The 17,649-nt window shown below is 36.2% G+C and overlaps 1 protein-coding gene and 1 non-coding gene across 2 annotated transcripts in view; one reads left to right on the forward strand and one right to left on the reverse strand.

Moving 5' to 3' along the window:
• The window catches only part of CFAP54 (cilia and flagella associated protein 54), a 310,172-nt gene that overhangs the window by 248,228 nt on the left and 44,295 nt on the right, over window positions 1-17,649 (reverse strand). Inside the window, exons 10-17 of the mRNA XM_030856338.2 lie at window positions 17,319-17,500; window positions 17,079-17,235; window positions 16,057-16,142; window positions 13,285-13,419; window positions 12,067-12,217; window positions 7,907-7,983; window positions 1,487-1,615; window positions 996-1,122 (exon numbers count right to left, since the gene is read on the reverse strand). Of these exons, the coding sequence (XP_030712198.2) occupies window positions 996-1,122; window positions 1,487-1,615; window positions 7,907-7,983; window positions 12,067-12,217; window positions 13,285-13,419; window positions 16,057-16,142; window positions 17,079-17,235; window positions 17,319-17,500 (1,044 nt within the window). The remainder of the gene's footprint in view (window positions 1-995; window positions 1,123-1,486; window positions 1,616-7,906; window positions 7,984-12,066; window positions 12,218-13,284; window positions 13,420-16,056; window positions 16,143-17,078; window positions 17,236-17,318; window positions 17,501-17,649) is intronic.
• Window positions 8,380-8,486, forward strand: LOC115853086 (U6 spliceosomal RNA). Its single transcript, XR_004039407.1, has one exon. It is a non-coding gene; the product is annotated as a U6 spliceosomal RNA (small nuclear RNA).

Consider the following 17,649-nt stretch of genomic DNA (forward strand, 5'->3'; position numbering starts at 1 on the left):
GACTATATAATCATGCCAGGAGTAACTTGGCTTTATCAAAATTTAACCTCAAACAGAAGAGATTTTTAGACCTAATAATATTTTAAATCTTATCCTGAAACTTGAGTAGTTGTGTTTCTATATGCACACTAGAATTACTATCGGCATTTTTTTTTAATGTTTTGACCTCTTTACCTAAATAATGAGGCAAAAACAACTTAGATCCAACTCATCTGTCCTCTCACACTGCTGTCAGAGATGTCTTTCTAAATTTTTCAATAGCTTCCAAGATAAAATATAAACGATTTAACCCTTCAAGATCCGTGATCTACCTCTCTAGGCTTATCTGTGTCAATCTCCCATGTGTGCTCTTTACTGCAGCCATAAGAAAATTCCAGCAGTTTCTAGACTTCACCATATAATTGTTTGCTTCCACCTTACTAAAAGTTGCTTTCTCCATTCAAAATGACTGCCTCCTTCTCAATTTTCTTCATAAAGATATTTATGAAGATAAAGATAGCCTTCTGGTCAACTATCACTTCTTCCAAGAAGCCATCCCTGACTTTCTTGACTGTTATACTCTTCTGTGTGCCCATATCAAACACTCTGAGCCCACTTCTATTGCATTAATTAACCTTGACTATTATAGTTGGCTTACTTATCTAGAATCTCAAAATTAAAGGCTGTGTCTTATTTGGACCAAGCTTAATATAGTTCCTAGATTTGATAGAGACTCAATAAATGTTTGCTTCATTAAATTAATAAAATATCAGTAATTTACTATAACTCAAGCAATTTAATTTTTTAGAAGTTTACTGATTTGCTATGCAAGGTGTAAAGAAATAATGAAACATATCTATTGATATTTATCAGAGAAGTAAGAAAAAATAAAATAATGACATTTATCTGGAAAACACCTAGTCAACAACAACACTGTTTACAAATTAAATTGATTCTGTACTTGAACTTGTCTTAAAGCTGATTCAGAACAAGTTGTTTGCTTTGATGGCTACTACCTTGCAACTGGTCAAGAAGCACAACGGCCATTCGGTGCTGGGCTTGAATTAGTTCAAGATGCAAATCCATTATGAAACTATTCGGTGTGACTGGTTTGCACATGTCTGCATCTATACCGTGGATGTGCTTCGGCAGAATTGAAGTAAAAATTAAAAAGGCATATGGTTATCAAAACATACTAAAACCAGCTCTGTCTTATTATCATTCAGGTTATCACTTTACTCTTAGCCATTAAAGTCTGCTCACTTCTCAACTCTTTGCAATCTGGCTTACACACTAAGAAATCTGCTTTTCAAGTTCACCAGCAGCCTCTTCAGTGACAGATTCAAAGACTCCTCACACTCCTTGATTTCTTCTGGGAAAAAGGGAATATATTTCTGGCCTATGAGAGGGAAGCCACCACAAACCGTGCTTTACTTACCTATTTGCAACGCCAGCCCTCTTCCTAGTTAAGTAAAATAAACCTAATGTAAGAGTTTCTCATTCTCACCGTGGCATAGCAATGGTCAACCACTGATGATCCATTTGGCAAAGCAGTTAACATGCAATTCAAATTTATCCCACCAATGGCTTTTTCAAGAAGTTCATAGGCCAAAAATAACTGTTCCTCAGGTTTTTTCTAAAGGAATTTTATAAACAAAACAGAAAAATTAAATTTAAGGGAAAATCATATACAACACTTCCCAACTTTTTAACAATAATTCAAAACCAAATAACAAATTTAAATAGCCTATCCAAGATCAATGACGTATTTCTTACTAAGTATATTTGCTTTTGATTAAACGTGCAATACTATTAATAAAGGTAAAATAATAAATACAGTTCATCATTTTTCCAAATATTAATTAAACTTTTCAAAAACATGTATATAACTTCCTTTTATGGTTTTCAAAATCCTGATGGTACCAAATGTATAGGTAAATCTTAAAAATCTAACTCATAATTTGTCATTTTCACATACTTTATTTTGAAAGTTAATTTTTTTGGAATCTCTGAGCCGGAAATCTAGACTTGGAGGCCATCAAATCCAATGGTCTACATTGTGATTTTCAAAAACTAAATAACTTCTATTATAATTATCCTCACAGAGAGACAAATACAGAGAATAACATAAAGAGCAACCAGCTTTGTTCAAACTTTCTAATTTTGCATTTTTTCTTCAGAAAATGTTTAGGAAATAAAGCAAACACATACATGCAGATCACTGAAATCCCCTGTATAACTGTTTATAGTGACTCTCCTCTTCTCTGCCCCTAGAGGTAGTCACTGTCCTTGAATTTGGTTTTTAACCATTCTTTTGCATGTTTTTAAACTTTTACTACATGTGTATGTGTCCATTAACAACATACAATATCACTTTGCATATTTTTAATTCTCTTGTAAAATTCTGCAGTTCGCTTTTTTCACTCAACCATATGTCACTGAAATCTTCTCCTGCAACTCAGTGTGTCAGTCAGGGTTTAGTTAGGAACACAGAGCAACTCGAGGTATTGCAAGCAGAAAGGGATTTAATGCACAGAACTAGAAGTGTCCATCACTGCTGGAAGGCCTGGGAGAGCAAAGATCAAGAAAGCTGCCAGTGATGAATTTACAGGAATCTAAGAATCCAGGAGGCAAGTGACAACCTCAAGTGTCTACCACGCTGAAGCAAGTGAATTGCAAGGGCCTGCTCAGCAAGGCTGGTCAATTAACTTCTTCCATCCGCCACTGCAGAATAAGAACTCTCTCTTCCCTTGTGTATTACAAATTCATGCAAATGCCCCTCACTGGAAGACTAACCTAGAACCGTATGGAAATGAGATGGTGGGAAATGTAGTTCCAGGTTTTCCCCCTGTAGTGTGAAGGTGACTCTAGACGTGGATGGCAATGATGCCAGGCTGACTCTAGTTCAAGCCCACTTTAGCTCACTCACCTTCACTGCTACGATGAAATGGTGGTGTGCTGAGGACTACATCACAATTCACTTATCCACTCTTCTGCTGATGGACATTTAGATTGCTATTACTAAAAGTGTGCAACGTATTATACTAGTCTGATACTTCCTTTACAGTCCTTATACCTTTCCTTCTGCTCTTCTTTTTTCACACAGCTGTCTAAGGCCCCTAGGACATTTTGATCAGAAGAATGACAGATATCTTTAAGTTGTTACATCGATATAAAGGGACTGCTTTTCATCTTTTACCATAAGTGTAACAGTCATTAAAGGTCTTGAATGATACCCTTCATGGGATACAGAAGTTCTCTTCTATTCCTAACTTGTTAAGAGTTATTTTTTAAAAGGTGGTTGTTGAATTTCGTCAAATGCTTTTGTTGCAGCTCTTTATCTAGTGAGGTGGTTGTTATTTTCTCCTTTTCATCTGCTAATGTGGTGTACTGCATTACAGATTTTCTAATGTCAACTCATACTTGCATTCTGGAATATACATAACTTGATTACACACATTAAATATATATATATATAGACATGAATCTCCATTCAAGAATCACTGGCTCATAAACAACAAGCTCCTACCGTATAGCACAGGGAACTATATTCAATGTCCTGTGATAAACCATAATGGAAAAAAATATGAAAAAGAATATATATATGCATAATGAATCACTTTGCAATACAGCATAAATTAACACAACATTGTAAATCAACTATACTTCAATAAAATTTTTTTAATTAAAAAAAAAAAAAAAAGAATCACAGGCTCAGGGAGAATCACAACCCAAATAGTGTAAATTTGAAAAACGGACCTACATGAGGGCAGGTCCAAATTATTAGGAAGAGAGACTTTCTCCCATTTACTCCACTTTCAGTACCCAAACTGAGAAACCTCAAACTGAGAAACCTCCCTACCAAAGAGGCAGATATTTTTCTAGTCGATGGTTTACTAAGATGAGTCTTGTAGGCTCTGACTAAATGTGTGAGTCTGAGTTCCATGCCCCATCCTTCATGTGCCCAAGGCTCATCTCTTGTCCCTAAATGGTTGTTAATCTAAGTTTCTTTGTAACTGAGCCCATCAACCTACTGCAGCATCTATTCATAAACTTACCAGTTTGGTTTTCAGTTCCCCTTTCTATTTTGGCCCCTGGAATTTACCTTACTTTCTTGTGAGCTCTGTGGTGTACTCAAGGATATTTGCTCAATTCTGTCCAAAATTTCTAGGTGTTTTGTAGGAAGAGGGTTTTCAGGTCATCTAGTTTTCCATTCTGCCACAAACAGAAGTCTCTAAGGATACCTCTTAACACCAAGGAGCTTCAAAGACCCCACACACATACCCACATTCTAACACTGTCATCATCATCACCACCATCATCTTTGTCATCATCACAGCTAATACTGAATTAAAACACGTTCCAAGTATTGGGCTAAATGCTTTATATGGACTAATTTTTAAATTACCATAATCCTATGAGGTACTTATTAATTATTAAAACTTTATAACCCATTTGTCAAAAATAGCTATGTATTCAGTAAAATTTTAAAGTAAGTTTTTTAAAAATATAATCACAATAGCACCTTATGTATGTTTTAAATAGTTGCACGTATACATGCAAGATATAAAATTTATCCCACCTGCAGACTCTGCTAGGTGAGCATATGGATTTTCGACTCTCCTTACAATAAATTCTCACTCTTCCCCACTTCACTCCCTTCCAAATAGGTCTGAGACTCTAGGTTGAGATTTAGTGCCCTTTGCGAAACATAAGGGAAAAACTGAGTTGCCACCATGTGCCGGTTACTGGTTTCCACAATGTTACCAACAGCTCATTTGAACTGTATCACTTAAATACTACCAGTAGAATAGATACTATTGTTATAATTTGACAGATGAGGACACTTATATTCAAACAGATTAAATAGTTTATTCAAGATCACACAGTCAACATTAAAGTCAGGATTCAACTCCAAGTCTCCCAATACCAACTGCTATGCCCTTAGACCACACCAATGAATCACCCTTACTCCACCTACCACATGCCCCAGTATAGCTGAGCAGGTAGTGTATGGCACAGGAGTCATCATAGACTTCTATATTTATGTTGATAATTTCCCAGCGGAGGGCAATAAATCATATCAAGGAAAGGGTGCATTTTTCTAACTTAAACACAGTAGCAATAGTTCATAAATGGTTTTCAGTTTCTTCATGGTCATCTTCTAAGAAATCCATTTCATTTAGTGCCTTTAATTGCCAGAATGTTTCCATCCAAGCCAAAACCTAGCACTTTGTAACACCTACTAGTATTCCTATTCCTGCCCTATGAAGCTTCAAAGAATAAGTGCTAGTCCGCTAAGCCAGTAATTCTTACATTCTAGTTTCCCTAAGAATCTACCTGGCAAACGGTTAAGAACCTCACACCTGATTATAAACTTTTAAGAACCTCACACCTGAAATTATGATTCAATGCGTCTAGAATGGGAAATAGGAAGCTACATATCTAGCAAGCACTGTAAATGACCCCTGGAAAAACCATTGGCAGACAGTTATGCCCCCTCAATCTCTTATGCAGTTCAAACATTCTCTGTTCCCAATTTAAGACTTCTCAGCTCTCTCTCTTTAGAAGACACAATACAGCATAAAGAACTCAAAACTGCATTCTCTGAAACCTATTATTAGAAGATGAACATTACATTCAAGAAAGTAAATTCAGAATGCTCCCCCAGTCCTCTGGTACATTCAGGATATTTTATTTGTCCCCAATTTCTTAGGACTTGCATTTTTTATGTATTAGAAGAAAATACTTTATACAAATATCCTGAAGACACTTTTTTTTTAATCAAGAGGCAGCATAGCATAGTGGCTAAATGCCTGAACTTTGAAGGAAACACACCTAAGTTCAAATCCATTTACTGTGCAACCCTGATCAAGTAGAATGTAGTAGTGAAAATGATCACTATGACTACACAAATCAACTTGAGTCAATCTCACAAACACAGTACTGAGATTAAAAAATGAGCTGCAGAAGAATACACAGTGTATGACACCATTTACATAAATTTAAAAACAGTACTCTACTGCTTAAGGATACAAACATATGTAATAAAAATACTAAAATGCCTGAAATTTATAATCACTCTTTAGAACAGCAGTTACTCCTAGGTAGGGGGAAAGACAATGTGAGCAGGAACAGTTAGTGGAGGAGTTGAGTTTCAACTGTACTAGCTATGTTTCATTTCTTAAAAGAGTGATGGGGGAATGACTCTTCATTATAATATTCTTTATAATTGTATGTCATATGTTTCAAATCAATTTTTCAGAGAAAACATAGTAATCATGAGGATTAACATTTAGCAACAGGAAAAAGTGCTGGTGGATTCATGTTAAGAAAAAACATTAGAATGTTGCTATGTTAAAAATGTGTCTTCTCAGAGCCTAAATCAATGCATGCCATAGAGCAGGCTCTCAATAGAGATTTGTTGAATTAATGAAAGAAAACAGATTATTGTGTTTTGTATTAGACTGAACTTTACATACAAATTTAATAAAACAGCAGTAATAAAAAAAAATTGTGAAAAAGAGGACTTCCCTGGTGGCTCTGTAGTTAAGAATCTGCCTGTCAGTTCAGGGGACACAGGTTCGAGCCCTGGCCCGGGAAGATCCCACATGCCGCAGAGCAACAAAGCCCATGCACCACAACTACTGAGCCTGTGCTCTAGAGCCCGTGAACCACAACTACTGAGCACATGTGCTGCAACTACTGAAGCCTGCAGGCATAGAGCCCGTGCTCCGCAACAAGAGAAGCCACCGCGATGAGAAGCCCACGCACTGCAACAAAGCGAGTAGCCCCCGCTCGCCGCAGCTACATAAAAGCCCACATGCAGCAACAAAAGACCCAACGCAGCCAAAAATAAAATAAATAAATAAATATTTTTTTTAATTGTGAAAAAGACTAGTAGAAAATATAGAAAATGATAATGTTTAGGTCCATATAGTGAAATTACAGAATTTTTTCTTCATGTTTTAGTACCTTGAAATGCCCTCAAATGTTAACACAACTTTTGTAAGTTAAAATTATAGTTTTTTAATTAATCAGGTAAACCAAAATATAGATCACTGGCTTCCTCTCTAGAAAAGTATTTTTCAACTGTAGTCCATGAACATTAGCATCCTAAGTAGGTAAAATGAGTTTTATTTTCAATAATGGAACATATGGTATTCTATATCTCCTTCTTGGAAAACCACAGTACTCATGAGTAAATTAATGCCCCTGAGAAGTCATACAGTAAGGAAACTATTGTGTTTAATTGAAGTCAGCCAGGGTTACTTGACCCTGGCATCCTTTTCTGAAGGGTAGTACTAGCATCACATAGGACAGAGTTTGCAAAATGCTATTCTAGTTCTTGCCTGTAAATAAATGTTTATTACATATATGAGACAATTCCCTAGGCTCCCATTCAGCTATACAGGTCAACACAATCCATGATGTACAAAAAGAATTCAAATATAGTAAGAAAACTATCATCAAAAAGAAGAATGGCCATTTGTCTCCCTCATCTTCTATCTTCTCTTAAGCTAACATTCAGTGAGAACTTGCCACATGCCAGGGACTGTTCTAGGTGCATTTTTAGCAGGTAGTAACTAATTTGATCTGTCAGAGGTAAATGCTAAGTAGGACATCTCTGCTCTGTAAGTCTATGAATCACAACACATTCAAAATATCAATAGTAATGTAACTATAAATCCTCCTAAGATGCTTTATCTAGCTTATTTTTGGAGCTGATTAGATTTTTTTCTAAAGTAAAAACAAAATGTAGAAAAATGTCCATATAGTTCTCAATGTATACAGAAACCATAATTTCTCAGATATTAAATATTCAAAATTACTTCTATAATTAACCATTATATATTTACAAATTTAATATTATTTGAAAATTAAAATTCATGTTTTTAACTATATTTTCTAAAATATTTTGCAATACCTTTAATATTGGAAGAGTTTCCACACTCCCTTTTGGAGCCCCAAGGGATTCACTAGTCCCTTTCCTTAAAGGTGTATCTGAAAAATAGAGAGAAAGAAAGAAAGAGAGGAAAGAAGGAAAGAAGGAAGGAAGGAAGGGGAGGAAGGAGGGAGGGTGAGAGGGAGGAAGGGAGGGAGGGAGGAAGGGAGAGAAAAAGGAAAAGGAGGAGAATAAAAAGAGGAAAAATAGGAAGAGGAGGAGGAGAGAGTAGGAGAGAGAGAGGAACAAAGAGAAGGAAGGACCAGAGAAAATAAAAGGATGAAAGAGAAAAATGGAAATATAACAGTGAATCATAACCATAAAGAACATTACGCTAGTTAACTTTTCACCCATGATTTTAGAAATGATTCAACACTTAGAAGTTGAACAACAAATTATTTCTTCTACATAATTACATTTTGTCTTTATATAAGTCAATTTAAAAGCATCTTGTAGTGCTCGCTTTGGCAGCACATATACTAAAATTGGAATGATACAGAGAAGATTAGCATGGCCCCTGTGCAAGGGTGAAATGCAAATTCGTGAAGCATTCCACATTTTTAACACAGTATTATGAAGCAATTATACTCCAGTAAAGATCTATTTAAATAAATAAATTAAATAAACTGAACACTATATTCAACTGTACACTTGAGTTTGAAATACAACCAAGATAATAAACCTATCCATCACTCCTAAAAATAAATAAATAAATAAATAAATAAAAGCAGCTTGGAATACAACAAACCAACTCAAAAAGCTTGATTATCAGCAAGGTTATATTATGGTAAAGAGATCGGTCTTTCTATATATTCTATAGAAAGTCCACTGAAAAGCACTCAGCAAATAACGGTAAATTTAGACAAATGTCAGAGAAGTCTGGCTTGAATTAGAATATAAATAATAAAAATGTATATGGCAATGCTAGTTTCCTAGTCTAAAAATTATTCAGTAATTCCAATTAGACAATGAATTATTTAATAAACAGATGAATAAATAAACATCTTGAAGCAGATTATCATAATTAACATACAAAAAATGACTTGAATTTTGTGTTTTATGGGCCAATATGATAATGAGAATAACATTGTTGTAAAAGTTATAAAAATTTATATGTCTAAATGGGGACAACTGCTCATGACATAAATGTAGATGTTTTCAAATTTACAAATGGACTGTGCTCTAATATTGATTAGTTCTTTAGAAATAAAACATTTTAACAAAGGATCAGTATAATGAATTGTATTTAGCCCATTTATAATTGAAGAATATAAAACAATAGTCTCCCAGAAGTAACTAGTAAACAAAATAATAAAATTGAATAAGAAATAGACTTTTTTTAAAAAAGTAATCATTGGACCTTTTGCTTCCAGTAACAGATAATCTGGAAACATTCTGCTGGCTAGGAAACTGGAAAAATACACTTTTTTTTTTCATCTGCAAGCTAAGATGCTAATTTCAATACAGAGTCAGGATCTTGGGAAGGAAGTAACCTCCGGATCTTGGGAAGAGAGTCCAGGAGAACACAGCAACAGAGACTGGTATCCAGGGCCCACCAAGGGTGAAAAGCCAAAAGGGGCCACATCCTAGGAGTCAGAGTAACTGAAAATAGGTCGAAGAAAGAGCATCTCAGCATTAAATTATCTTAATCTCTCAAATTGGAATAATGGGACCCTGGAGTAGTAGTGCCTTCATGCATCTGGTAAAAGCAAGCATAAATCTTCCCCGGAAGAACAGATCATCTAAGGCTTTAAATTACTTTTACAAAATATTTAGCAAATATAGAATCTACCACATAATCAAAAATAACCAGAGTAACCAAACAGTCGATGAAGTAAGTTCTTCATTTAAGGTATCAATAGAATAAATGCAGATGGAATGACAGAAGTTAGAAGCCCCTCATGGCTTACTTACCCCTCCTCCAGTAGCCTTCCACCAATGACAGATAAAGGTACAAATACCACAACCTCCCAGTTCTCTGAGGCATGTTCTATACAGTCTCCTAGAGGTCCCTCGTGGGAATAAGCCCTGTACCCACAACAGCAGCCTTCTCATGAACTTCCTGTACCTTGTATTCGCTTCCTTTCCTTCTCTGTCTCATTTCACCCCACCACCCTGCTTCCCTGGATCACATTCCAAATAACTACTACACTCAACTCCTTGTCTCAGAATCTGCTTCTGGGGAAACCAACCTGGGAAAAGAGTCAAGCTGACAACACCTGAGCTCACCGGTAAATCTTTACATCATGACAAGCGGGACAACCAGGCATTGCATGGCTCCTGATGCAATGCAATAGGGAGCGTGCATGAAGTATGCGCGCCCAAAAAATGTACGATGCTGGCAAGAATACTTTTTGAAAATGTATCACCTGAATACAAGCAACCTGGTAGATCTAATTACCAGGTAGAGAAACAAGTTAATCAACACCACAAGAATAGAAACAGCCAAATCCAGTATGTGGGAAATCCTACAGGGGGATAATTCAATTTCTTCGGGAGTAAGGAGAGGGGGAACTGCTACAGGTTACAGAGAGAGACTTAAGAGACACATAAGAAAATAAAATGTGTGGGAACGTTTGGATCCTGATTGGAACAAACCAACTTAAGACATTTTTAATACAATCAGGGACACAGGAATTTTTTACTTATTTTGTAAGGTGTAATAACAGTAACATGGTGGTTTTATAAAAAGAAAACAAAACCTTATCTGTTAGATAGATAGACCAACACACAACACATACACACACAACACATACACGTGTATATGCTGAGGTATTTGCTGGTGAAATGACATAATGTCTGCTTTAAAACACTCTGGGAAAAAAGAAAGTGTTGTCAGGAGAGATGAAATAAGATTAACAAAATATTCATAATTATTGGTACTGGATGATGCATACTCAGTGACTTATTTCACCTCTCTATATTTGAAATTCTACATAATAAAAGTTTTTAAAAAGGGAAAAGCATTTTAAGACAGGATGTGTCAAAAACATGACTTCAAGCCACTGAAAGTGTTAGATAGCCAGAGACCTCTAACCAGTGGTCCTCAAGTTTTGACGTGTATCAAAATCTCCTGGTAAGCTAATGAAGACCAGGAAGGTCCAGGCTAGTCGAAGTATGATAAGAATTTTTAAGAAGTTCCCAAGTGATACTGATACCGATCAAAGTTTGAGAACTATGGCTGTCAAATTCCATCTGCAAAGCTGCACTCAACAACTGAGAATAGGCAGAGCCAGATTAGCAAATCTCTGAGAAAACAATTATTACGGTAATTATTACCAAATCCCTCACACGTCATACACACTCTGTAAATGGGGTGAAATAGGAAAGTAGACACCCACATGTCTCCCCCACCTCATTTTCTATATGGGAGTTACCTAATGAAACAGATAATTCAGGGGTTCAACCACAGGCAGAAGAAAGAAAGAGGAGGGCAGACCAATCCTCTGAGAGAAGTCACCTCCTGGAAGGAGAACAGAATAATGGCAGGAAGGGGTTGGGACAGGGAGAGGAGGAGAATGAGTGGGAAATGGAGCAAACAGAGGAAGAAGATAAGAAGAAAGGGAAAAGAAGAGAGGCAACAGAATAAATGAAGAAAGAAGGAGAATTTTCAAAGGAGGGAATCAGAAGAGAGACTTAAAAAGGAGACAAAAGGTAGAAGGCCATGGATTCATTCAACAAACATTCATCTGAGCTCCTCCTCTGTGTCAGGCAATGTGCTGGTACCAAGGATAAAACGGTGACCTGAACACGCTCTCTTCCTTCATGAAGCATCACTCTAGTGGGAAATGGAAGGGGAGGGAGTAGGATAAAAGGGAGGAGAGATAAGAAAAGAGGAAGAATGGGGGAGGGAGAGAGACAGGGGTAGGTGGGCATGAGGAACGGAGAAGGGAAACATCTGAGTGAAGACAAGACACAAAGAGTTTCATCTGCCACTGAACCACAGAGCATATGATCTTTTTTTAACATCAACTTGGTCAAACCTATATCATTTCTATCTTTGATTATACATCATCACTGAAGCACAATACTGAAATGCCTAGTTTCCATAAACAGATGTTAACCAGTAGTACGATTTATACTTATATGTTCATATGTATATATATATTAATGACCTCATATTTTTTCATTCAATATTTTACCTAGAAATTTTTTAAATTTTCTTCTGGGGTTTCCTAAAGACTCCAATATTTCACTTAATCGTAATGCGACCTCTGCCACCACCACCACATCAATGTCTTCCATTTTATAGCAGTGAATTATTTCATTTATCTGCCACAGAAGATAAACCCACTAAAAAGAGAAAATACACAGTATAATCAATTGAAAGTAACTACATTGTAGAAAGAGTCACATTTTGTAAAACTTAGTACTTCCTTGAAATCACCATCTTCTAATCATATGGAATACTATACAGGTACTCCTTATTAGTTGATCTTAATTATAAGTAATATAAAGATCAATAATCCCAATAAGATGATATTTAATGATCTATCTGTTGATATAAATTCACAAAGAAGATTTACTTAAGCTTATAGTCTGCATATCTATAGCCATAATGGAAAATTTATCATATGGTTTATATATAGATATATATATATAGATATATATATATATATCAGTGAAGATTATCTGTATCTTCAAAATTCTCATTCTCCCTTCAAAAAGCAGTGGTTAAGATCACTATCAAAGGCATCCAAAATAGTGAGGGGGAAGCGGATGTTTCAAGTTCCATGCTGGGTGCCTTGGAAGCTGTCTTTCATGTCTATAACCCCAAAGCTTAGCACATAAAATTAGCCATCACAGTTTGGGAGCTAAAATGAGAAAACAACATTTATGCACCCACATCATTAGTTTATTAAACTATATGATAAAATCATGCCCATGCAACCTTATGTAGCGAATCTTAGGAGGCCTCAGAATCATAGAAGACTGTGTTACTGTTAAAATATTCTCTCCTAAGTTTCCAGGTTATAATATTCACCTGTTCTACTTTCTCCTTTCCAAAGGAGAGAGCTCAAAAATATACTATTGATATTATTACCAAAAAAACTGAAATGCCTTACTTGTATTTTCTATTATTAACCTTCTTAATGAATATATCCAAGTTCATATAACCTTAAACATACTGTATTTACTCCTCCCTGAAAAACCTGAAACACCTCCCTGCTTCCCAAAATTAAACTGAGGCAGAAGTGCAGGGAATACACTTAAAGGAAAGGCTCACTCACCACTACATTTAAAGAATAGTATTGATAATTATGAGGGTGGGTAAATAGGGAAAATTTAGGTTTGAAATGTGCATCACAAATTAAATTAGCAATAACAAAAAGCATATGAAGAGAAACAAAAAGGAATACTTTATTAGTACTGATTTTCTGGGTGAATTTTGCATAGTCATTTCCAGACACATTGACCCGCTGAATTCCTACTTTGCACTTCTGCCATAGGAACATTATCATGTCCACAACGATTTCTTTATCAGGCTGAGCATTCTGAAAACAAAAGTGGTAAAGTAAATTGATAAGAACAGTAAGATATAGAGATATAGGTAAACAACATTTAATGTGTGCCAGGCAACATTCTCAGAGCTTTATACTTATTGCAGTGAACTGAATGTTTGTGTCAACTCAAATTTCTTATGTTGAATTCCTAACTCCCAAAGCAATGGTATTAGGAGGTGTCTTTAGGAGGCAACTGGTATGAGGGTGGGGCCCTCATGAATGAGAATAGTGCCCTTATAAAAGGGACCCCAGAAAGAGAGTGAGAGACTCCTTTCTGCCAAGTGAAGACACAGCAAGAAGACAGCCATCTATGAACCAGGAGGCAGATGACGCCTTGATTTCTCAGCCTCCAGAACTGTGAGAAATAAATGTTTGTTGTGTAAGCCAACCAGTCTAGGGTATCTTTGTTATAGAAGCTCAAATAGACTAAGACATATACCAGCTCATTTAATCCTCATAACAACCTATGAAGTGAGTCCTATTACTATCATCCCCACTTTACAGATGAGCAAACTGAAGCACAACAAGATGAAGTGGTTTTTCATAAGATAAAATGAAAGAAAGTAGCAGAGCCAGGATTCAAACCCAAGAAGTCTAGCTCTAGAGACCTCACTCTTAACTGCTCTAGGCTACTTGACCTCTCTAAAAAGAACAGTTCCAAATACTTTTAGGCAAGTTATGTAAACCTACCAGTTTCATCCAGATTTGAAGTGTGTATATACTTCTTTCTTTTTAAAATTTCGGTATTAAAATAATAAAGAAGGGACTTCCCTGGTGGCGCAGTGGTTAAGAATCCGCCTGCCAAGGCAGGGGACACGATTCAATCCCTGGTCCAAGAAGATCCCACATACCGTGGCGCAACTAAGCCCGTGCACCACAACTACTGAGCCTGAGCCCTAGAGCCCATGAGCCACAGCTACTGAGCCCGCGTGCCACAACTACAGAAGCCTGCACGCCTAGAGCCTGTGCTCCACAACGAGAAGCAACAGCAATAAGAAGCCCGCGCACCGCAATGAAGAGTAGTCCCCACTCGCCGCAACTAGAGAAAGCCTGTGTGCGGCAACAAAGACCCAACGCAGCCAAAAATAAATAAATAATAATAAAGAATGGAGAGGTGGAGAAACTAATAAGGGGAAAGGGAATGGGGAGCTGGGAAAGGTTATGGACAAAAAGAAAAGAGAGACATGAAGGAACTAAACTGAACATCACACTGGATATCAACAGATGACCCAAATCAAGTATATCTCCTCTCAGTTCAGTTACTTTGGCTCTTTCCAAAAGGAAAATAAAGTTATTCACTGTATATGAACTAGAAAGATAATGAGTTTATGATTAAAATATATCAAACCTCGAGCTCCTTTGGGGCAGCTCTAAGACTTATTTCACATATGCAGGACCATAGTACAGTGCTTGGAAACATAACAGAGCTCAAAAAATGTTTACTGAATTGAACTGAACTAAGATACACATGGTTTTTTAAAAAGCAGAAAGATGAAAATTTCATGCACTTTTCAGCCTTGATTGGAATTTTTTGGTTTGGTTTGCCCACGATAATAAGTATATTTGCTATCAAATACCTTTCTTTCAAAAATTAAACACCTGTCACAGGTTATAACAAACTAATAAATGAAGGAATAGAAAATATTATAAGAGTGGAACTTCTCGAGTCCCTTACTGTGTTTCACTTACCTGAACAATAGTTAATATAGTGCTCTATAATTGTGGTTTTCAAACATTTTTTTATAGCAGTAAAACCAAATTTTCAAAGGAAATTCCCTCAGAATCTCAAAAACTAATAGGAACAGCTTAGGGTGTTACGGCCTAAAGCTGGCTCCTGAGGAGCCTCAGAGAAGCTCGGGGCGGGGGGGGGGGGGGGGGCGGTCCCTGGAATTCAGTTTAAAACCAGTACTATACTAGTTTTGCTTAAATATCCATACCCACAAATCATCATTTCTAAATACTGGCCATTGTGTGCTAAGTGACTCCAAATAATAACCAGGCTTTGTACTCAGGGACTGGAAAGCAGTGTTTTAAGAATATTAACTCTCACTAAAACCACTGCCTCATTTCCTTCATCATTAGAAATATAGCTAACCTCCTCAGTGCTTTGTGTCCACCTAGAGGGGTGGGATAGGGAGGGTGGGAGAGAGAAGCAAGAGGGAGGAGATATGGGGATGTAGGTATACATATAGCTGATTCACTTTGTTATACAGCAGAAACTAACACACCATTGTAAAGCAATTATACTCCAATAAAGATGTTTAAAAAAATGCAAGAAAGAAGAAAAACTATACATATATACAAGAAAAAAATAAGAAAATCATATGTTAGAGAAAATAGATGTTAGAACGAGTCTTAAGTTTAAGAATAAATCTGGCAAAAAAAAAAAAAAAGAAATATAGCTAGCCTTGGAATTTCCCAAGAAGGAAAAGACTGACACCCAAAATGATGACAATAATAAAAACAAATTTAAAATTACAAGTCAGGGTATAAATTGATCTCTTCTAATGATTAAACAATACAGAATTTCAGCAAGGTGAAATTCCTGTGATTTTTAAATCTGGCTTTAAATTAAGTAAAAGAGTCTCCTTTGACACTATTACAAATTATCCAAAATAGCTTTTTCACCTGTGGAGAGCCACAGACACAGGAATACAAGGTTGCCGCCAAATGGAAAATGTCTTCTGAATATCCACAAGTCTTCACAGAAGTATCTCAATTTATAAAATACAGGAAAATGAAACAAAAAATTTCGTCACAAAATTTCAAATAGAAAAGGCATAGAAACACAGAAATTCTACAAAAGTGACATAAATGATATCTGGGCAAATAGTATATCAATAAGACACTTTAAATGCTTCTGTATGAAAACTAATCTAAGTAGGCTCTAATTCAGTTAAAATGGACTATTAATATTTTCATTAATCTGCAATCTGTATGCCAACTATGTCCATAATGGAATTGAGAAGGTTTATAATATTAAAACATATAGAGCAGTTGAAATAAAAATAACAAAGGTATCTATTCAGAAACCATTAGAAAAAAAAAAAAAGCATCGTTACTTGGTACAAATTATTTACCACAATTTAGCAGCCATTCAATGCTAAGAATATGATAAAACATAAAAGTATAGGATTAAATAATTCTCTAAAAAACAGAGGCTGCAGATTTTCAATTATATACACAATGACTTTTAAGACGTAAAAAGTTTTAGAATGGAAAACTCTGCATGCTGGAAACAGAGAGGAGACCACCAAACCTTCCCTTACCAAAGTGAACTGATAGATTTGATTTGCTGCCCTGCTGGCCTCTCACTGATAAGGTAGCAGCTAAGTAGAGCCTCATTCTTCTGCTCAAAACCATGACTCAAAATAAAATCCAGCATCCTTACAAGGCCTAGGAACCTGCCAGACCAGGCACCCAGCTATTTCCCTGAGCTCACCTCCTACCGCATTCTCAAATGCCAGCACCACCACTAGCGCACTCCAACCATACAGGCCTCCTTGCCATTCTTTCAACAATCAAGCACACTCTCACTCAGGGCTTTTACATTTCCTGCTCCCTCTGCCTTGAACATTCTTTCTCTCACCTCACCTGTAGAGAGCATATAAAGTCATCTTAGTTTTTCAAAAATGCAAATAAATACTCACCATGAAGAGCAATTTTTTTACCGTTAACTTGACTTCCTTTGTAGTTTTCGAGGGGAAAGATCAAACCTTTGTTTCTCTTTACGTTGATTAAAGGTTCTATTGCAAGAAGAAGAATTAAATCTTTCTCTGCTTTCTTTGACTCTGGATCATCCTGCCTCTAAGAAAAGTATATCCCACAATTAATTACTTCAGTGTCATGTTAATAAAATAAAAACAAAGTAACTATTTTGCATATATTACCTGGAGAAAATCAATAAGCTGCCCAGCTGCAGATTCAAATAAACTCCACTCCTCATAAGTAAAAGCTAGTTTTATAAATTTTACAGCAGCATCCACAGAAATAACATTTTTCCTTCTTATAATAAGTTCCAAAAGAGAAGACTTTGGAAAATCAAGCATGCCATCTGCACTGGTATTTGACACTAGAAAAAGAAAGAGAGGGGTTTGGATGTCATTTGTGCAAAGAAATATTTACTAAGTATTAAATGTCAGACACTGCCAGGCTAGGTAAACAACGGAAAAGATGCAAACACAACCCCTACCTTCACAGAGCTCGCACGCAGGTGGGGGC

The sequence above is a fragment of the Globicephala melas genome, chromosome 10 (assembly GCF_963455315.2).
Source record: "Globicephala melas chromosome 10, mGloMel1.2, whole genome shotgun sequence".
NCBI lineage: Eukaryota > Metazoa > Chordata > Mammalia > Artiodactyla > Delphinidae > Globicephala > Globicephala melas.